Source organism: Eublepharis macularius, chromosome 6 (genome assembly GCF_028583425.1).
Source record: "Eublepharis macularius isolate TG4126 chromosome 6, MPM_Emac_v1.0, whole genome shotgun sequence".
Taxonomy (NCBI): domain Eukaryota; kingdom Metazoa; phylum Chordata; class Lepidosauria; order Squamata; family Eublepharidae; genus Eublepharis; species Eublepharis macularius.
Window position 1 is genome coordinate 36,500,829 of NC_072795.1, and position 22,481 is coordinate 36,523,309.

The following is a 22,481-nucleotide window of genomic DNA, read 5'->3' on the forward strand; positions in this document are numbered from 1 at the left end:
TCATTTATACTCCGGCTAAGGTGCTTCGGGGAACCATGCCAGAGACGGGAGGCAGCGTTAGGCTGCAAGCTGGTGTACCCTTACTTGAGAGTAAACTCTGCTTAACACAGTGATTCCTGCCAAGCAGTCATGCACAGGACGGCATTGCTAGCAGTACAATCCTAAACAGAATTTGGTCCCTTAAATCCGTTGAAGACTCTATGCCGCAGAAGCGGAAAGAGGAGCCTAGTGGCACTTTAAAAGCTCATCGCTGCAGGTTTACTCAGAAGTAAGCCTCACGTTTTACTTCGAGTCCAGTTGCACTTTAGAGACCAACTAGATTTCCAGGTATGAGCTTTCTGGAGTCCAAGCTCCCTTCCTCAGATACAGGCAGAGGATGAGAGGAGTACTGCACATTAGTATCAAGAAGCTAGCATGCGTTGACGCACGGGATAAGAAGGGCAAAAATTAGCACCTGTAGTACTAGACAAAAATCCTATGTCCAAATTTTAAAAAGGGAGGTACATTGTTCCAAACTTGCAAATAAACTCGATTTCAGGTCAACAGTGGAATGTCCTGGAAGATTACAATGTTCACCCACTGTTTTTTGAATGGTGTGTGATTTTTTTAAATGTCAGCTGTATGTCCATTTATTATTTTGCAAAGGAACCGACCTGTTTGTCCAATGTAGAGAATGGAAAGGCATTGCTGATGCTTGATGGTATACATAGCATTAAAAGAGGACCAAGAGAACCAATGTGAGATGATGAGCCAGTTTGTAGTGGTTAAGAGTGCAGGACTCTTAATCTGGAGAACCGGATTTGATTCCCCACTCTTCCACTTGAAGTCAGCTGGGTGACCTTGGGTCAGTCACAGCACTCTGGAGCTCTCTCAGCCCCACCCACCTCACAGGGTGTTTTGTTGTGGGGATAATAATAACATACTTTGTAAACCGCTCTGAGTGGGTGTTAAGTCATCCTGAAGGGCGATATATAAATCGAATGTTGTTGCTGTTGTTGTTATTATTATTATAATTGGTGTTAGGTCCAGTGATGGTGGTGTTAGAATAACCAAGTGGAGACCTGCAAGGACTTGTGGGAGGCATCTAATTTTCCTCTTTCCCTTCCTTGCTCCCCATAGCCTCTCCCCCTTTTTCCGCTTCCTGCTCTCCTTCCCACCCACCTTTGTCTGCCTTGTTTTCACCTTTCCCCCCTCCCCCAAGCAGTCTCTCCTCATTGCCCAGTTATGTGGTGCCAGCTGAGCCAAGTCCAGTTGCATGCTGAGGAAGATGGAATGACTTGCTGGAGGTGCTTCAGTTCTCCCTGCATCCCTTTCTCTTCTTTATTTCCTCCTGGCAGCCTCCATATGCTAACCTTACCTTATATCCTCTCTTTCAAACCCACTGAACAACTTACCTTTTATATGCCTTTCTTCACAATGGGGTCCCAAAGCAGCTTACATTATTCTCTTTACCTCCATATTGTCCTCACAACAACTCTGAGTGGTAGGTTAGGCTCAGAGTATGTGACTGGATCACAGTCTCCCAGCAAGCTTCCACAGCAGAGTGGTGGTTGAAACCTGGGTCTCCCAGATCCAACTCTGATATGCTACACTGGCTGCTGTTGAATGGTAGCAAGCAACCAGGCCTGGGTGAATCATGCAAGTCATGTGGTATAAGTAGCCTGGAAGTTGCTTTTGGGCATGGTCCCAAGGAATCCTCTCTCAAAGGTCAAAATAGCCCTGGAAAGGGCTCTCTGCCTTCCTGACAGAAACCAAGCCTGGAATATGGCTAAAATGTTATAGTTGGCTAGCAACAGGCATTGAAGGCTGCAGGTGCTCCTTTTTATCATTTTGGGTTTTTTTTTAAACCCCTTCCCATATTTCTTTTAGTTTTCAGTTTTTTTCTGAAAACCTGGGCATTATTCAGGTGTAGGAAGATCTGTCTTGTCAGTTCATGGCTCCAGTCTTTGGATTTAAGTACCCTTAGATCAGGGCCACTTGGCTATTGGTACATAAGATATGAGGACAGATTTGCATTTTTGTTTATTGTAGGCCCTAGTTCCACAGTTCATGTCCATGTGGGGAAGTGCATTGTGGTGAACGAGGAGTTGTTTAAGAAGGGGGCTGTGTCAGGCTATGGATGACAGGATATGGTAGACAGATCCCTGGACCATTGCAGCAAGACACAGGTTCTTGGTTAAATGGCTTTTATTCAGAAATCCAGTTCTTTCCATATATATGTCCACAGGATTACTCAGAAGCAAGAAAGCCTCCAAGCAGTACAGTTTCCTTGAGAGGAATAGAGACTTGCGGAAAGTACAGCTCTAATACTCATTTCCCTCCTCCCCAAACCACAAATTCGAGTGGGAAGAAGTCTGGGAACTTCTGCTGGAGTTTATACATCAGCTAGACAAGACAGAAAGAGGCATAATAGAAACGGTAACATTTCAGATGGTACAAGGTCATTTCAGTGAGCTTCAAAGAAAGTGATTACACAGCTCTGTTCTCAGGCTAGGAGGGAGAGAAACGAAAGTGAGGATTATAGCATTTGCAATATGAAATCAAAGCACAGTATCAGCAATTGTTCAACCCCCAGAACTATGACATGGATGGAGGGATACAGACATGACAGGCTGTCTGTGGGCAAGATGATTTGGCTCCCAGTGCCTGTGAGAGAGCAATACTGTTGTTCAGCAGAGGTGAACAATGGTATTGTTCAGCAAAACCTGTTCAGCATATCATTAATGATGCATTGAATCGGGTTCCCAGGTGCCCGCTGCTGGCGGGCAAACTCATAGGGATTTGCCCTCTTGTCCACCGATCGCTGGGTGATCAGCAGGAGAGGGCAAGCTCCCGGAGCTTACCTGTCACCAGGAGACCCCTCAGGAGTGCACGCTGTGCATGTGTTCCCAGCCAGTGCAGCGACATTACTTCTGTAAGTGATGTGCTCGCACCAGCTGTGGAAGCATTCCTGCGCTTCGTTTGGGGCTGATTTGGGACCCAAACGGGCTGAATTGGCCCTGTGCAGAGCGTGGGAGCACTCCTGTGGCTGGCACGACGACATCACTCACGGAAGTGACATTGCTGCATGCCCGGCATGGTGACATCACTTCTGGACACCGGCTCTGGAGTGCGTGCGTGCTTTGCGCCCACGCAAGGACATACAGGGAGCCAGCAGAAAGTAAGTGGCAGGTCCCAACTCTCCTGGCAGGAGGATAGAGGGACCTGGCAATCCAGCTCAAACCAATTGAACTGGTTTGAGCTGGAAACTGTGACTGTCAGTGGTGTTCTGTTGTTGTTTTGTTTAGGCTTATCTTGTAGCATGTCATTTCTTGGTATCATATTGGCTTTGTTGATCTATTTTGATCTATTTTCTTATTACAGCAGGTGGGTACTGTAATTCCAGATTATCTTATAGATCTTGCAGGTGTGGATCTCTATCAGAACGATTGGAGCAGATATGGCTGTAGTAAAGCTTGGTTGTGGACAATGGATTGTTTGGTGTATTGAGGATGGTTAGTGGAGGTGTGTAGATATGTCTTGCAATCGGTACACTTCCGCTGTAACGTTTTTTTTATGCTTCCATCATGTATTTGTCCAGTGGCTGCCAGAAAAAGTATTTCCTGTGTGGAAATGGTTAGATTCATGGTCAGATTGAAGGTGGGGTGGCAGACAACTGAGTGCAGAAACAAGCCTCTACACTTTCATGGATTAGAGTTCACCGTTTGCCATACATTGAAACACTCCCTTACTGGGGAGTGTGTGTGTTATATGCACTCATCTCCGACCTATGGCGGCCCTATGAATGAGATTACTGGGGAATAAGCACCACTAAACTCAGTGAATCTTACGTCTGAGGAAATCAGCCTCCAATAGGGCTGTAGATGTGCGAAGGTAGGCTGTGCTCCCAGGCGCGCTCCCGCATGCCTGCTTGGGCTTCAAACGCTCCCACCCCTTATGGACACCCTAGAGGTGGAATGAAGGCCCCGGAGCTTGGCGCCCAAAAACACGGCCAACGTGGGTAAAAACGAGCCAATCGGGGTAGGCTCCCGCTCCGTCTCAACACCTGATTGGGGAAACCCTGGCAAAAGCCTTTCGGTGATTGGGGATGGAGGTTGCCAGTCATTCCCAGGAGGCGGCGGCGGCGGCGGCGGCTGTGACTGAAGCTTCCGGTCGGGCTCCAGCCGGAGGTGTTTGTGTAGCGCGCAGCCTGAAGGGAAGCTTGAGGGGGCGCCGCTGCTGTCCTGAGGCGCCATGGCGTGGAGGTTCCTGAGGTGGGTTTGGGGAGGCTGGGCGGGTCCCGTGAGGCCCCTGCTCCTGGGCATCCTGAGAGGACATTCCCGGTCTTAATTTCTAGGGTCGACAGTGCGGTTCCGGCCTCGAGACGGAAAGAAGTGCCCGACTCGGAGATGCCCGTTGCTAAGCTCAAAGTCTCGGTGTTGGGCAGCCTCTGAGCCTGATTTTTTTCTCTGGGAGCTGCGGGGAGTGGGAAGGGCTGGGAGAAGCGGCTGCGACGGCCCCTTCTGCTCCGGCACTGAGCCTTTTCTGGGGTGGCAGAAGCGGGCTCTGCAGGAGGGCGTCCATTTGGCAAGAGCCTGCGGTGTGGATGCCGGACGAGGTGGGCGGCTGCTCTGATCCTGTGCTCGGTTTGGACCTGGCAACCCTAGGCTTTGACCGCCTCACCTGAACTGCAGGTGTGCCAGGTGGCGCTAACCGTGCGCACTTTAAGACGAAAGTTAAAGCGTGGACCGCTCCAAGTGGGTTTGTTTTCAAGACTTAAAGAGCTTAAAGAAATTGAATCCCTTACATCCTCCTGTTGCCTTCCCCGTAGCCTCTTTCCCATCTCCCTCTCCTGAGAGGAAGAGGGTAGGGAATAACACAAGACCATCATGGTGAGAGGAGAATCGATCTCACGCTCAAACACACCTCAGTGAGGGGAGGAATATTTTATTTCTGGTCTCTGCCCACCTCCTCTGCCATTTGGCCATAGCTTCCTCTCAGGGTGCAGTCTTCGAGGACCATGCAACTAACACAGGGGACATTTAGTCATGTGGTCCTCCCAATTCATTCTGGTGCTTTCCTCCTGTGTGGAGTAAATAAAATGCTTTTGTTGAACGGATGCTCTTGAATTAGGTGTATGCCATCTAGACCTGCAGATTTAACTGGTTTTCAGTTTACTTGTTAGTCCTAGAACTTCATCTCTTGTCTCCTTTCCAAAAAACAGTGGCTTGGTGTGGCTGTGTGGCCCACGTTTTCTACAGTGAAAAATAGATGCAAAGAATTAATCTAATTTCTTTGCTGTCTCCCTGGCTTCCTTAAGCAATCTTTATATTCTTTTGTTCTGTCAAAACTTGTGTTCCTTTCCGTTCACTTTGGAGAAATTATCCACTTTTTAGAAGAAGACTTTTTGCCTTTTATAGCTTTCTTGACTTGAGTTGTTGACCATGCCAGCATCCTTTTAGACTTCTTGGTTCTTTTCCTGATTTGAGGTATGCATTCTATCTGGGCCTCAGTCAGCATAGTTTAAAATAGTTTCCAGGCATCTTTAAGGAACATGACTCTCTTTATTACTAGTTTTAACTTTATTTTGACTAGTCTCCTCATTTTGTCAAAATGTTCTCTTTTGAAATCAAAAGTAACTATTTTGGAAAAATCTGGGGACAAATTGTTGCTGTTGTGAATGTTGAACTTAATAGTGTAGTGGTCACTGTTCCCAATCAGTGCAACATCTACATCTCACATGAAGTCTCTAGCCCCACTCAGATTGCAGTTCAGAGGCTGTACACCTTTCGATGGCTCTGTTACCAACTGTTCATGTATACAGTCATTTATGATGTCTAGAAAGCTTGTTTCATTGGTGTAGTGGTTAGAATGTTGGACTAGGATCTGTGAAGCCCAGGTTCAAATCTCTCCTCTGCATGGAATCTTGCTGGATGACCTTGGGCCAGTTGCCCATTGCCAGCCTAAGCTACCTCACAGAGTTATTGCGAGGGCAGAATGAAGGAGAGGATACACTGTGAGCTGTTCCCCACTGGGGAGAAAGGTGAGATATAAATGAATTAAATAAGTAAATAAATGGCATGAGCACATATTTGCCCAATCAATGTGAAGGTAGTTGAAGTCACCTAATGTTACAACATTAGCTCTTTAGTTACTCACCACTGTTATTCCCCTCTCCATCTTGAGGTCTGCCTCATGGTTTTGGTCAGGAGAACTATAGTACACCTCCTCTTTTAAGTAACACTTAGGGCCTGGAATTTCCACCCATAATGATTCTGTGGGGGAGTTTCTTCCCCTAACCTAGTTTACTTGACTCTGTGCTGTTTTTGATATATAGAGCACTCCCAACCTGACCCTCCATGTTTTGACTATAGGCTTTATATCTAGGGATGACAGTGTCCTTTTGAGTTTCATCATTCTACTAGTTTTCTGAAATGCCCACTGTATCTATATTGTCATTTAATGGCAAGCACTCTAGCTTTGATCGTGACTTGGAGACTTCTAGCATTGGCACCTGTACCTTATTCCCTTTATAGGGATCTCCACCTCCCTCAAACCTCTAGTTTCCTCATATAGTCCTCCTTTACTGCTCCACTCTCATTCTCAAGTTCTAGTCCTGATAATTTTTAAATGATGGGCTATTTTCCTATTCTCTCCCCCCACCCCACTTCCTTCTAATAATGGTCTCAACTCTTAGTCTGACCTCTTCATAGTACAAGGAGCTGTGTAAACATTTGAATATCATTAGCTGCCTTGTATTCCTGGGATAGGATGGTATATAGATCCAAACACACTTCAGTGAAATGCTGTGGTTTAAAGTAGAAAAGATTGTATTATGTTATACGCCCTGACCTGGACAGCCCAGGTGAGACTGGTCTTGTGAGATCTCAGAAGCTAAGCAGGGTCTGTCTTGGTTAGTAATTGAATGGGAGACCTCCTACGAAGACCAGGGTTGCAAAGACAGGCAACGGCAAACCACCTCTGTTAGTCTCTTGCTATGAAAACTCCGATAGGGATTGCCATAAATCAACTCTGACTTGAGGGCACTCTCCACCACATACCACATCTATGTCACGATTTTTATTGAGGTCAGTTTAAAAAATGTGAATGTACACATGTTACAGTTGCCAAAAATCTTCACTAGCATTTTCATGCAGTATTATTTAAATCATGTCAGATTGTTAGGATTTGCGCAGTTTTATCCTATGCACAGTTATTCCAATCTAAGATACCAATGGAAACCAATGGATTTACACCAGAGTAATTCTACATATGATTGCACTGCACGTCTCCCAGATCAGGACTTTGTTGTTCTTTGAGATTTGTTAAAAGTGATGTGATTGGTCCTCCCTTTTCTCATCATTTGGTGATTTGGAGAGTATTTTTTGATAAACTGTAGGAACTAAACTGATTAAAAATTAATTGAAAGTAAACACTGAATAAAATGATATACATACTTGCTCTTATCCTGCAGAGGAATTTCAAAAGGAAATTAGAGAAACTACTGAATTGCAACTGATAACGAAGCTCAACACAATGCATCCACCTGGACTGAATTGAGACATAGGCTTCCTGTCATTGCAGGTGCTAATTTCGCCACACCCACTACCCCTCTGCATACCCCACCCTATTCAATCATGCCTGCCATTGTCATTCAGCGGCTATTATCATTTGGCTTCTGTAATCACTCCACTCACCAAGATATAAGGACAGATAGACTCACATTCTAGCTGTATCTGAAGAAATGAGCTGTGGCTCATGAAAGCTCATACCTTACCACAAATTTTGTTAGTCTTATATGTACTACTGGAGGCTTGCTCTTTTCTACTACTACAGACAGACTAACATGGCTACCCATCCATTGCTCTTGAACACAAAAAGTCACAGAAGTTTTTCTTTTGTAATTTTTTTTCTACAGAAACTTGCAATTGGATCCTGATTTGTATGGAGATAAACTTTATAACCCCTTTACTCGTGAACTTCATTCTCCCCTAGAAGACTTGTTGGAGCTAGATGGCAGTGCAATGACCGATGAAGATATTGATTCAGCTGTCTTATTTGGAACTATGCGAGGCAGTGTGGTCGGATTGCGCTACTATACAGGGGTGGTAAGCACAGAATGTACAAGAAATGGTGGCATGGAGAACCAGCCTGAAAGACAGAATAATTAATTTTTATATAAACATTCTAGATGTCTGAGCATGTTGTAACCAGCATGCAGTTCAAGGTGTATCAAGGGTTCCTATCAACATTTTAATAAACTCGGCATTTTCCAGTGAAGTCAAATGTAAGCATGTACAATGTCAGGTTCCAAAATTTAGGCGAGATTGCCTCTGCTGAAAAAATGGCCATACTGCATGAGATGGTGACATGCCTGAGTCTTTAAATGCAGGGTTGCATGGGTGTTAGGGTGGGAGAAGCTGCTGAACCAATTTGTAGTATCTGTTCTCTTTCTACAGCTGGTCTCTAGTACAGAAAAACTGTTAAGGTGAGAGGGATTGCAGAGGAGGAAAGGTGGAGGAGGAGAATTATTCCATGTTCCTTTGATCTTTTTACATTTCACTATCCCCTTTATTTATACATGGGGCAGACACACTTTAGTTTGTCTGTAGTTTGCCTACGATGGGTAATAAAAACTGTAACAAAATCAGACCATCTGATAGACAAGAGCTTTGTTTTGTTCAGTCTCGATAAAATACTGTTAACTTTCAAATATTTCATTTATACATGCTGATGATGAGGTCAAAGACTAAATGTTTAATAATTTATTAAGAGCACAAGTGTGAGAATTTAGAAGTATCATTTAGAAAATGAGATAATGTTTCTGCTAGTATAAACTGCTGTTAAATTTCAGTTTTTATGTTTATCTCAAAATAAAATGGAACGATTTCAATATTCACCTCAACGTTGGCTTTCATCTGAGAATAAGTTTTGTAATGTTTTATAAGGTCTACTAGCTCCTTTGTGAACAGTAGAAGAAGAGAACCTTATTGACTGGCTACTTCATTGTGTCTAATATTTGCATTAAGAGCATTGTAGGTAAAATGTAGCATAAAGTTAAAATTAGTTTTCATTTGCAGTGTCTTTGGGATAATATAGTGCAGGTAGATCCTGCATATTTTATGGTGCACTTATTATGCCTCAGAAGGCTAATTCAGCTCTTTGTACAGGTCAATAATAATGAAATGGTGGCGCTTCAGCGAGACCCCAACAACCGATACGATGTGAATGCTATAAAAGTAAACAATGTGAATGGAGAGCAGGTAGGCCACATTAAAAAAGAGCTGGCTGCATGTCTGGCAGACATCATGGACAACAAATTGGCACTCATAGAAGGGTATGTTCCCCCCCCCCCCAATTATAAGCGTAATAATACTGTACTGTCTTTTTTCCCTTGATTCAAACTGTCCTTGAATAGCAACTTAATGATAATCCTCAAAATAAAAGTGTGTGTTTTTAAACTTTTTCAAAAGGTTATGATACTAGATTTTAGGAAGCAGTCCTAAGTGGTCTACTCCGAAGTAATCATCATGTTATTCAGCGTGGTGTAGTCCTAGGAAAGAGTGTGTGTGTTGTGTGTGTGTGTGTGTTTATGTTTATGTGTTACTTTCCCTGAGACACTAGATGTCCAGTCAGCAGGATTTAAGCAGAGAAAAAAGGAGTATTTATTTATAACTTAAACAGTATTTGAGTGATTCAATCACAGAGATACATTGTCCTTAACATTTGTACTTCTGACCCCAGACCATCCTAACTGTAGATAGTTACAAAATAACAGTTCTCAGCAGCCTTCATGTGGTGTTTTTCCAAACTCGAAAATCTTTTTCTTCAGGCTGGCTAATCTCCCTCTTCTCACTGCTGTTCTCAATAGTTTTCAATTGTCAGCCTCATCCCAAAATTCCCTGAGCTCTTATTGGCTGTCTCTGGGAGAGGAGGGACTAGGCCTGTTTGTCACACGGTACCACAGTATGTGTCATAGGTTCACAGAAAGAGGTCTGAGAGGCAAGATGAAAGTTTTACAAAATTGTGCATGAGGTGGAGAAAGTGGATAGAGAACTTGTTCTCCCTCTTTTACAGTAATAGAGCTCTGGTGCTCCCAATCGATTTTATGGGTATTAGATGCAGGATGGATGAAAGGAAATAGTTGTTTACTCAACAAATAATTAAATCATGCATTTCACTGCCAGAGGATGTAGTGGTGGCTGTGAGCACTGATGGGTTTTAATGGGGATTGTGGATCTTTGCTGTAAGAAAAGGCTAAGAGAGATGCTTTGGTAAAGGAAATAGGGCTGCAGGCTGTAGTACAGTTTGCTGTCTGTTGGTGTAGATGAGCACATACTGGGAATTTCCATGTTTTTTATATGTCTTGTCATAGTATTTATGCTTTATCTCTGTATTTGGAATTATGCTTGTTTTTAAATTTCTGTAATCTGTACCCTATTGTATTGTTTATTGAATGTACCAGCAGCTTTTGATTGACTTACACTATGTAATTCATCTTGAGTCAGTGAGAAAGGCTGACTATAAATAACATAAATAATTATTCATGGAAAATAAAAAAGGAAGTCTCTAGCCCCTTTAGTTTTAAAGATGTAAGAGGAAAGATCTCAGAATGGACTAGAAACTACTTATTTACAGACAAATGAAGGCTGGGAATTAAAAGACTTTTAAACTTATTATAATATTAAATTGCTGGGTTTTTCAATACTGGACGGGGACCAGTATACCTGAGGGACCGTCTCTTCCCATATACTCCCCGGAGGGTGCTGCGATCAGCTGGTAAGCACCTACTGGTGATCCCTGGCCCTAGGGAGGCTCGATTGGCCTCAACCAGGGCCAGAGCCTTTTCGGTCCTGGCCCCGACCTGGTAGAACTCTCTGTCTGAGGACACCCTGGCCTGCCAAGATCTTGTCTTCTTCAGGCGGGCCTGTAAGATGGAGATATTCTGCCAGGTTGAGGCCATCAGGGATTCCATCAAATGAGCCTCTCTCCCAGTCTCCCCTATGTTTGTAGGGGGGTATTTGACTATCTACTCCCCCATATATGAGCAACCATGCATGATTAAGCTGCACCTCCACCTCCGTTAGATGCTGTATGGTTTTTTATATGGTGAGCAGGTGTTTTATTAGATGGCTGTGTTAAATGATTGTGATTTTATCTCTATATTTTATCTACTGTTGTGACCTGCCCTGAGCCCGCTTACGGGAAGGGTGGGGTATAAACAGCAGCAGCAACAACAACTGGAAGAAAGCCCTGGTGGCATGGGGGAGGGGGCTGCTGCTGCTGCTGCTGGGGGACTAGGGCCAGGGAACTATAAGGAAGTATGCCATGTAGAAGGCCCATTCTAGAGACTTACTTTTTAAAACAAAAGTTGGAGTTAAAAGAACCTATTAGACATATTGTTATAACAATAAATCATTGATTTTTTTTTAAAAAAGGAGGAAGCACAGGGAGGGAATGGCTGCTGCTGTGGATCTAAGGCAGGGAAACTATGAGGAAACATGCCATGTGGAAGTCCAATTGCCACTGTGCTATATCAGTAGCTATAGCAGCAATGAGTAAAGCATACTTGCCTGTCCCCATATGAAAATCACCTTACAGTGCAATCCTAGGCAGAGTTGCTCAAGTTTAAGCCTATTGACGTAAATGGCTTAGACTAGAGTAACTCTGCTGTGTTAGGATTGCTGTGTTAAATGTTTGTCTTTTAAGGAATAGTACTGATGGGTCTATACATTACAGTGAAGTAATCTGCATGCAAATAGGCTGTCAGTAAGAACAGTTTATTTTCTCACTCTTTCCACTTTCAAAATATCATCCCTTTGTCCCTTAATTTCCTTTTTATTACCTACCAGGCTTCCTTTATGATTCCTTATAAAACTTACTTTTCTAAGAGAATTTAGATAGAACTTATTTTTATGTAAGTCTTTATTTTTATTTTTTAGGATTGTTCCTTATGGAGCACGTAGTACGTTTACTATGCCAGTACAGCTGAGTTTTTGGGGAATACCAGAGAATAAACAAGCAGTTCTGAATTATCTGGACATGTATAAATTTAAGTTGGCTCCTCCAGGAAAATGTAAGTTATAGTTTATTTTACATGTGAGATCAGTAGAAATGCATTTAATCAAACTAAAGCACAAAGAGTTTCATTTATCTTATTGAACACAGCTTATTTTAAATTATGTAACTTTAGAAATGGAAATAAGTTTGTCTTACTGAGTGCAGGAATGAATGCGCAGGGCAGAATTGCAGATGTTAAGTAGTCTTTTTCTCCGCACTTTCAAATGACAGCCTGTGGTTTTGGATATAGTGGAACATCTGGAAAAGGTGGAACCAGTTACAGTGCTCCAGTTCATGCTGCTGTACAAATGACAACTGAACAGGTATAATTCATGCTTGTTTTTTTCAACAATGTGAGTTGTTATTTTAAAAGCTTAAATTCATTTTTAAGTACTAAAATTAGTTCATATAAGCTCAATATCTGTTTATCTGTGTTTCTTCTTCAGAGATTAAAACCTAAATGCCCCAGTCTTAAAATAGTTTTCTTTGCATTGTCATTATTGTGAGAGTGAAACAAAATTATGTTAACATACCATTTAAAGACTTGTTTTGCTACTGGTTAGCTGATAAAAAGGCAAAGACCACTGTCAATTGTTTAGTTCTGTCGGTCACAAAATGTGTTTGAACTAGGAAGGAACTTTGTAGTTCTTAGTTGCCTTTCATCCATGTTTAGTTAGATACGGGTCTGTGTATTCCAATGATATTCCCATATAGCAAGTGTGGATTGTCAAGTTTTGGGCATTATAGTGTAGGGAACACTCTGAATTCTGTATATGAGGAACGAAGTGCATAAGAAAGGGAATTGCTTATAGAATAGAGTCATTATGTGTGTAAAGTTTTGCTAGAATATGATGGGTTTCAAAACCTAGGGTCTATATAAGAAAATAACCCTATTTATAACTTTAGAATGTTGTTCTTCTAAAGCATCTGCTTTATATTAGCCATTGCTACCTAACATGTTAGCTGTTATTTTAAAAATAACTTTTAGTTCTTCATCTTCCGTTGTAGCTGAAGACTGAGTTTGATAAACTGTTTGAAGATTTGAAAGAAGATGATAAAACACGTGAAATGGAAGCAGCAGAGGTATACATTCTTTTCATTATGCTCTTTTGGTCTATATTCTTGGTAAAAGAAAGTATATTGATGGACAAATTGAAACAGGGATAACCATGCAATGCTAGAAAATAATGAAGGAAAAGAATGAAATAGAACAACTTCTACTCATCATGGCTTTCTGTATGAAGAATATAGCGTGATCATCTTGATTTTTTTTTTCAGGCTGTTATAACACCATTACTCCCACACCAGAAACAGGCTTTAGCTTGGATGATTTCACGTGAAAACAATAAGGAGTTGCCTCCATTTTGGGAAGAGAGAGACAATTACTTCTACAATACACTTACAAACTTTGCTGAAAAAAACCGACCTGAAAATGTTCTTGGAGGAATATTGGCGGATGATATGGGATTGGTAACTATATGCTATATAGAAAAGGGGAGAGCCAGTTTGGTGTAGTGATTAAGAGTGTTGGGACTCTAATCTGGAGAACTGGGTTTGTTTCCCCATTCCTCCACTTGAAGCCAGCTGGTTGATCTTGGGTCAGTCACAGCTTCCCAGAGCTCTTGCAGCCCCACCTGCCTCGCATGGTGTTTGTTGTGAGGATAATAATAACATATTTAGTAAACTGCTCTGAGTGGGTGTTAAGTTGAAGAGTGGTATATAAATCGGTTGTTGTTGTTGTTATGGTTCATTTGTGAAAACACTAACTTCTACTATGCTTGCATTTCTTAGGGTAAAACACTTACCACTATTGCAGTCATTCTTACCAATTCTCATGGTGGCAATCCTCTTCCTCTTGAGAAGAAAAGTGATCTGTTGAAGGAGGTGAGATATTCATTCTTGATCTTGTATCTGTTAATGCCAATATAGAGCTGTTTATTGTAGTAATACTGAAGCTCCGTTCAGACAGGGTTGAGGTGCTGTTGCTCAGTAACAAAGCTGCTGAAGAATAGAGGAGTCAGCCTGTCCTGGTGGGGGCTGCACTCCCCCTGAAGGAATGGGTTTGTAATTTAGGAGTATTGGTGGATCCTGGCCTACAGTTGGAGGTCCAGGTCTCCTTTGTGGTATGTAGCACCTTTCCTGGTTTTTTGCCATCTTCTGGGCATGGAGCAGGGGCCACTGGGAGTTGGGTGGGGGGGGAGGTACTTTTGAATTTCCCACACTGTGCAGGGGGTTGGACTAGACAACCCTGGAGGTCCCTTCCAACTTTATGATTCTATGATTAGCTGTTGCTGAAACTCCATTCCTCAAGAACTTGATCTGTCTACGTGATTGATGACATCCAGGCTGGATTACTGTAATGTGCTCTAAGTGGAGATGCGTTTGAAAATGGTCCAGAAGCTTCAGTGGGTTCAAATATGGCTTGAGGCCAGGGTACTTGAAGAACCGTTTCTTCTAATATTGTCCAGCCTACCAGATCTACCTCACAAGTCCTGTTCTCTGTACCTCTGCCTTCAGAGGAGAAAGAAGTGGCAACTAGAGACAGTGGCCTTTCCTTTGAAGATTACCTGGTTTCTATATTATTCTCTTTCAGGTGCCAGGCCAAAACATTTCTGTTCACCCAGGCTTTTAATTAAGAGGTTGATCTTTTAACTTAATTTTAGTGGGCTTTTTGTCTGGAAACTGTTATTTTAAGCTGCTCAGTGGTCTATGTTTTTAATGCTCTGGCTGGGTTTTTAATACTGAACTTTAATTAATTAGTTCTAATGTTCTGTTTTTATTAGGCTCTATTTTGTAAGCTGACTCGGGCAGGTTCCCTGGAGAAGTGGCATAACATTTTTGTAAATAATAGTGTGATGGTTGCAAAGTCCTGAAAGATTTTCTTTTTTTTGTAGAAACGTGTTTCTACTGTGAAAAGTGACTTAAAAGGTAATATGTTTTAAATTTGGACACTTTAGTTAGAAACGCGTAATCTGTGCCAAATCTACTTTGTCAAATCATTATATCTAATTTTGTCCCGGGCTCTAGAGTATGGATCAAGGAATCCACATTGTGGGGCCAGGGACAAGTAGAGGTTTTTTTCTTGCCAACCTGATGCAAGTCTCCAATTTGCAGAAAAGTGTGAAAATCTATAAACAAAACTTTCCACTGGAATTAAGCCCCCTCCCCCATATTAGAAGCAACCTTTGTACATTTAAGAGATGAATGCTGACTAAAATCTCATGGGGCTAGGTCTTGAGATCTTGGTAGCCCTGTCTGGGATTGATAGACAACTTTAGCAATATTAAGTTGTCTTTTTTCTGTCAGTCGAGACGGGGGGTGGAGAGACTCACTGGAAAAAGATAAGAGATGGAAGCGTGGAAAGGAAGCAAGAAAACTAGAGATAAGGAGAAACTGAAGTGGGGAGAACAGGCAAAGGTAGTTAAGTGGGTGGGAGAGAAGAAAGGGGGAAAGGCTTCCAGGGAGTGTGAAGGAGGGAAAGATGACATTGGGGGGGGGGGCAAATAAAGGTTGGTGGATGGGAGGGAGGAGGGAGAGTAAGAAGCAGGAATAGGGGAGAGGATAAAGGAGAGATAGTGGGGAAATGCCAGAAGGGGAACAAGATACCTGTTGTGTGTTCTTGTTGGCCACCCCAATTGTGGCTGTTAATTCTGAGAATATTTTATTTATATAAAGCCAAGATCCCCAGTGTTTTGAGCCTGCAGGCACCATTGGAATTCAGGCACAGGATGGCGGCACAACCATGGGAGTTGGAGCCAACCATGAAATGTCAGGGAGTGCGGTTATGCAAAACGCTTAATAGAACCCTTCAGTATTTCAGGCATGAACTCTGCTTAACAGGATGCCTTTTAAAATGCTCATACTGTTTAAATATATTTTCTTGCTTACGCGCAGCTTGTGTTCAGTCATGCAATGATGATCTTTGTGCTATAGTGGCAGATTCTGCTGAATCAAACTTGTTGTTTTTTTAAATCTGCATGGCCAGTTTTCTTCAAATTGTTTCACTTGTTCCATAACTCTTTCGAAGCACCAGGTATTGCAGATACAAAAGAAGAAAATGATTGTGTTCTTCCTCAGTCATCCCATCTAAAGAGGTAGGAATCTGTAATTGCTCGGTTTGCCTGTTGGCCATTGAATAAAATGGATGTGGGAAGAATAGTTTAAATGTTATAGTTTTCTTAACAACATCATTTCTTCAACTTGAAAATAGGGGAAGACTGTGGCTTGCTATGAAGTAATAAATGTCATATAAGACAATTATCATGGTCAGAAAATTCATATTCTAAAAAGCACTTTTATATTCCTCCAAGAGCTTGCTTTTGCTCTTCTTGCTTTAAAGTTGTCTTGCTTTAAATAGAACCATTTTTCCACTATCACCAGATTGAATCTCTCCCCTCCCACCCTGTTTCAAAAAAGAAGTCACCGTAGAATACTAAGAAGAATCGATATTTGTAATAAAACAATATAAAGCTCTTCCATATGCACAGATCTGACTCAGTTACTCCATTGCGTAGTCTGGTCCCAGCTGGTAATTGAGAAGCTTATTGTGAATGTTCTTATTGTGTATAGATTGTACAAATGAACTTGTCAGTCTAAATTACTAGGTACTAACGTGTGGCTTTCTACTTCTTTATGTGTTGTTAATGATTTTTCTATCTGAATGTTTCAGATGTAGAGGCAAGAAACCCACATATAGTGGTTCAGAGCATGAAGACAAGATAACACAAGAAGCAAACAGTGAGATTTATTTGATTTTATTTGCTTAATATCTTCCTTCATTTAATTATTCTTTGGCATTTTTTCCTGTTTTGCCACCCAAAGCTAAATGAACACAGACAGGAACTAGAAAAAGGAGAAAAGCTGTGAGACTTACTGTGCATGGAAACTTATGTTGTAATTAGTGGGTTTTTATACTGGGGAGAGAAAGATGCTGGAAAAGGGGGAAAGAAGAATGACCTGAAGGGATGGATGGAGCAGAAAGGAGATGGGGAGGGACTGTTTGGGCGAGCAAGGGAGAGAAAAAACGGGAGAGGAGGAGAGACTGGGGGGCCTGCTTGGGGGGAAAAAAGAGGAAATAGAGGGGGGGAAAGGGGGGCAAATAAGATGCCCTGTGAGTCATGGGTCCCCCACTTGTAGCAGCTAATTTTAAGAATTTCTTATTTATAGAAAGTATAATTTCCTTCAGATAGTCGACTTTTCTTGTTGCATTCTTCTTTCGAAGTGTCCAGTGCTTCAGATACAAAGGAAAAAGACAAAACTGTTCTGCTTCAGTCATCTAGTTCAAAAAGGTAGGAATCTGACAAAATTCTCTTTGCTTGTAGGCCTCTGAATAAAATAGATATGGGAAAAACAGTTTAAATATTTTAGTTCTCCTCAACAGCATTATTGCTTCAGGTTGAAAATACGTGAAGACTGTGCCTGTTCGCTGTAAATAACAAATATATAAGACAGAGGTATCATGCTACAAAATTAACCTGGCTATGTTCTTAAAAGTTCTTTTGTGCTCTTTCGCTTGCCTTTTTGCTTTAAATAGAATCATTTTTCTGCTATCACCAGACTGAATCTTTCTCCTCCCCCGCTAATCTGTTTCAGAAAGTAAGTCACCACAGAATACTGAGAAGAACCTCTGTTTGCAGTATAACAAAATGAAAGCTCTTCCAGATGTGAAGAGCAGACCCAGTTACTTCACTGTGTATTCTGGTAGCAGTTGATGATGACTGGGAGCTTGTTGTAAATGTTCCCATCAATCTGACTTACCAGGTACTAGTTTGTGACTTTGGAGTATTACATGTGTTTTTACTATTTATTTATCTAGAATATTTCTATGCCACCTCTTCAGATTTCCTGCTTGAAGTGGCTTATAATTTAAATAATATAACAATATAAAACAAGCCATTGGATAGAAACAGTATAAAAAATTTCCACAGGTCTCAGACCAGAAGCAGGCCATTTTAAAAAGCTGGTAAGAAAAAACTCCTAAATAAAAATCTAAATAAAAAGATATTGCCTGATGTCTAAAAGGCAGCACAGTAGGCATCAGGTTAGCCTCAGGAAGGGCGTTCCAAAGGTGAGGTACCACCCCTGAAGGTGCCCTGTTTCTAGTTGCCACCCACCTTGCATATGAAGACAGGGGCACAGAGAGCAGGGCTTGAGAGGCAGATTTTAACAAGTGAGCTGGATAGTATGGAAGGAGATTGCCCCCAAAATGTGTAGGGGTTTAAAGGGTGAGAACCAGTACCTTGTATTTTGCCCCAAAACAGATTGGTAAACAGTGTAGATCTTTCAGCACAGGGGTGATACGATTGCTTTAACCAACCCCTAACAATAACCTGGCCAACACGTTTTGGACCAATTGAGGTTTCTGAATTGTTTTCAAAGGCAGTACCACTTAAATCATATTATAATAATCTGATTTAGATGTGACCGGATCATGGATCATTGGGGCCAGATTATGCTTTTCGAGGATTGATTGTAGCTGTTGTACCAGCCAAAGCTGATAAAAGGCATTACATGCCATGGAGGAGACTTGAACTTCAACCATAGACCAAGATCCAGTAGTAACCCCAAGCTACGAAACTGCTTCTTCAAGGGGGGTGCCACTCACTCCAGGACAGGCTGACTCTATAGTGCCCAAACAGCTTTTTCATTGACCTACTGTACCTCAGACTTGTCTAGGTTGAACTTTTGTTTATTGGGCCTCATCCATTCTCCAGCACCTATTCAAGACTTCCATAGACTCAGCTGATTTAACTGTTAAGGAAAAATAGAACTGTGTATCATCTGCATATTCATAACATCTTACTCCAAATCCCTGGGTGACCTCTCCCAGCAGTTTCATATAGACATGGAATAGCATGTTTTTTTTTTTGAATTTTTTTTTGTTTTTTTAATATCTAACATGGAAAACTACAAAAAACTACAAAAATACAAGGGAAAGGAAGAGGGGGAAAAGGGGGAGGGGGACTGGGAAAAGGGGAAGAGCAACATACAAACAATAAACACTACACTACATCTCTTGTGTTCCCTTCATGCTGCAATTTTTCTTAAAAGTTAACTTTCTAACATGCGATCAGATTAGTAGATCTTATACAGTACAAGCCATATTCAGGATCAGATCTTCTCCCCCCCCCCTTGCGTCTCGGTCTCAATTCTCTCTGCGCAGCTGGAGCAGCTGTGCCTGCTCTCTCCTCCCCCCCACCTTCCCCTTCAGACTTTGGACGTTCGTCTTGATGGAACTCCTGATGATTGAACAAAAAGTCTGTCAGCTGGGCTTCCGATGTAATCTTATAAGTTTGATCCTTATAACTAAACAGAACGCCTTCTGGAAACAACCATTTATATTTCACATCACATTTCCTCAAGAAAGCCGCAAGTCCTTTATACTTGAATCTTCTTTTACTAGCCAAAAATGGAACATCCTTCAAAATTTTAACCTTGTTGCCCAAATAATCCAAGTCCACATTGTACGAATTATATAAAATGGTGTCCCGAGTCTTCCTAGATGAAAAGTCAATAATAATCTCGCAAGGCAGCTGCCGCTTCATTACATACTTTGAAGACGTCCGCCGGACCTCCAAGATGTTGCTTTTTAACTCTTCTTTAGTTGCCTCTGCGAATGTCGCCAAAAGTCCAGACACCACATCTTTTAAATTTTCATTTTCCTCCTCTTTTACATTCTGAAGACGCAGTACCGTTTGGGCACGGTCCACTTGCAATCCTATTAATTGATTCTCCAAAAGCTTCACTTCCTTACTTGTTGCTTTCATGAGTACTGCGTTCTCGTGCGCAGACTGCTCTGCTCCGGTTGCTGTTTCTTTAATGGCTTTCACCTCGCTCTCCACTGAATCAACCTTTTGCCCCATTTCATTCAGTTTCGCTACAAAGGGCTGCACAGCATCGAAAACTGCTCGTCTCACCAACTCTTCCAAAGTTTCCCCCTTCCCCTGTAGCGTCGCCATCACCGATTTACTCATTGCTGGGCTCTGCTTTTTCATCGCCATCTTGGGGGGGGGGGGGACGCCAACTGAGTTCCGAAACTCGGTAAAGGGGGAAGAAATCCGCGCCTTCTTAGCTTCAGCTCCCACCAATCCTTCGCATACGCTTAAGAATCAGAAGGGATTCGCTTACTTACAGGCTTTCACCTTAAATCTGCTTATTGCCGTTCTCCATGGCCCGGCAGCACACGCGGTGCTGCGCAAGTCTGCCGGCCTCCGTTGGAGCAAGCGGGCAATTTACCCCCTGCATTACTTCCAGAGGGTTCTTCCTGCGGCGCCCCGGATCCAGGCTTCCTCACTGGGAGTCCTGGAGGTTAACCCTCGCGGGTCAACCGCCCAGTCAGGCTGCTCAGACAGTTCCCCCCGGACCTGCGGAGAGGAACGTCCAACATGGCCGGGAAAACGAAACCGAATCTTTTTTTTTCTTTTTTTCTTTTTCTTTTTTGTATGTCTTAGCGGTAGAGGCCAGAAACCCGAATGTACAGACAGTAGCGACTCAGAGCCAGAAGAAAAGATAACACGCAAAAAAGCAAACTGTGAGCTTCATTTAATTTATTTCTTGGTGGTGATACCTGCTTAATATCTTTATTCATTTAATAACAGTTTAACTTTTGTCCTGTTTTTAACCAGCCAAAGCTAAAAAAACACAACCAGCAAGAAGAAAAAGGAGAAAAGGTATGAGACCTACAATGCATTAAAACCTTTGTTGAAATCATTGGGCTTATATGGGAATTGTGCTGTGAGACATTTATGAAATATGATATTCTTTGCACCTCTCTAATTTGAGAATATTCTAGTCTTTTGATAATTAGCACTAGAACACTTTGCAAATATTTGTAATTTTTATATTCATTGTGTTAATTATCTGTTTAGAATGCACTGCTGTTTATCAATAAATGCTCCTCTTTGCTAGAGTTCTCTAGCTTTGTTCTGTAGTGGTGCATTGTGTCACTGTGCTTAAGGATAGTACATATGCTTTTAATGCAATCCCATGTTCAGTTTCATGCATCTTGAATTTAGAGTTGGGTGTTTGTTGGGTAGCGAGACTTGGAAAAACTTCAGCCTGAGGCTCTGGAGACCTTTGCTGGTGAGATGGTCCTGAATTCACTCTCTTGCATCTTCAGTTGAAAGAATTTGGATAATGGGTATTAGAAAGACTTTTCTGTGCCTGAGACCCTGGAAAGTCCTTGTCTGCTAGAGCAGACCATGTTGTGTAGATATCTCAGGCAGCAAAACTTGGCCATCCTGAGTCAGGCTTGGGGCCATTACTTAGTTGAGGAACTTACCAGGTAGGTTGAGAAATATGACTTAGTAAATTAACTAAATGAAGAAGGGAAGTAAACCTAAAACCTGACCTGGTGAGGATTAAACATGATCTCAAAGGGATGGAATATTGAGAGTAGCTAAAAATCAGTTAAAGGAAAAATAATGTCTGGGGAGGAGTAATCAGTCTGCTCAAGCCCCTAAGAGCTCAAAGGATGCTTGAGAGAGAGATTTTAGTTGGGAAGTGTGGAATTTCTAGATTGTGTCTTTTCCACCCCTCCCAGTTCTTTTTTTGGCTTCTCACTTACAAACTTTTGTCATTAAATCTTCCTCTTTTGTGAATGAATTGCAGTGGATGACTTTTAGTTCTCATCTCTTAATTATACAAGAATTATACATATGGCTAAATGCTAACTTGACTGAGTATTTTGTAAGCTGTCTCCTTGAAATAACACGTTTTAAATTATTTACTTGTTCAGTGAAATGGATTTCAAAATGAAACTTCTGCACAAACATGTGAACACTTGGTTCTAAAACCATTTTTCTTGACAGAAGCTGCTTGTGATGTTCTGGAGGATAATGCATTTGCCTCTGCTCTTGGGGAACCAGCTGTTCTTTCAAAGAAGGCGAAGAAGAAAGGTACTGAGCCTACAATTCACTCTGTTCCTTTTACAGTGTTAGTCAAAGTGAAATGCTCATAGCACAGTTACTTAATATGCAGGAGAGGGGAGAGGGAGATGCCTGGAACTTTTACATCTGCAAGCCTATGTAGGAATTCCAATGTGGTACTCCTCTCTTCCTCCCCCCCCCCCCCGCCCAGTAGAGTTGACATAAGTCAAAAGTGAGTCGATGGCACATAACACACACAAAGTAAACAAAATAATAGCTAGGACCTGGATAGCCCAAGGGAGCTTGATCTTGTCAGATCTCAGAAGCTAAGCAGGGTTAGCCAGGGTTAATACCTGGATGGGAGACCACAAAGGAAGTTTGGGGTTGCTGTTCAGATGCAGGTAACGGCAAACCATCTCTGAATGTGCCTTGCCTTGAAAACCTTACGGAGTTACCCTAAGTTGGCTGCAGCTTGATGACAAAAAAGAAGGCAAGAATATTATCACATAGACAGTGCCTGGAATTCATTTTGCTCTTCACCTCTCTATGGACTATAGGAGAACATTGCTGTGTGCG

At 42.0% G+C, this 22,481-nt stretch overlaps 1 protein-coding gene across 1 annotated transcript in view; it reads left to right on the plus strand.

Moving 5' to 3' along the window:
* Positions 1 to 4,166: 4,166 nt before the first annotated feature.
* Positions 4,167 to 22,481, plus strand: part of HLTF (helicase like transcription factor) — a 36,230-nt gene continuing 17,915 nt past the window's right edge. The window contains exons 1-15 of the mRNA XM_054983628.1: positions 4,167 to 4,253; positions 7,898 to 8,087; positions 9,150 to 9,316; positions 11,922 to 12,055; positions 12,271 to 12,362; positions 13,048 to 13,122; positions 13,318 to 13,509; positions 13,831 to 13,923; positions 14,934 to 14,967; positions 16,067 to 16,133; positions 16,709 to 16,776; positions 17,261 to 17,327; positions 20,490 to 20,569; positions 20,664 to 20,708; positions 21,849 to 21,935. Of these exons, the coding sequence (XP_054839603.1) occupies positions 4,234 to 4,253; positions 7,898 to 8,087; positions 9,150 to 9,316; positions 11,922 to 12,055; positions 12,271 to 12,362; positions 13,048 to 13,122; positions 13,318 to 13,509; positions 13,831 to 13,923; positions 14,934 to 14,967; positions 16,067 to 16,133; positions 16,709 to 16,776; positions 17,261 to 17,327; positions 20,490 to 20,569; positions 20,664 to 20,708; positions 21,849 to 21,935 (1,411 nt within the window). The 5' untranslated portion in view covers positions 4,167 to 4,233. The remainder of the gene's footprint in view (positions 4,254 to 7,897; positions 8,088 to 9,149; positions 9,317 to 11,921; positions 12,056 to 12,270; positions 12,363 to 13,047; positions 13,123 to 13,317; positions 13,510 to 13,830; positions 13,924 to 14,933; positions 14,968 to 16,066; positions 16,134 to 16,708; positions 16,777 to 17,260; positions 17,328 to 20,489; positions 20,570 to 20,663; positions 20,709 to 21,848; positions 21,936 to 22,481) is intronic.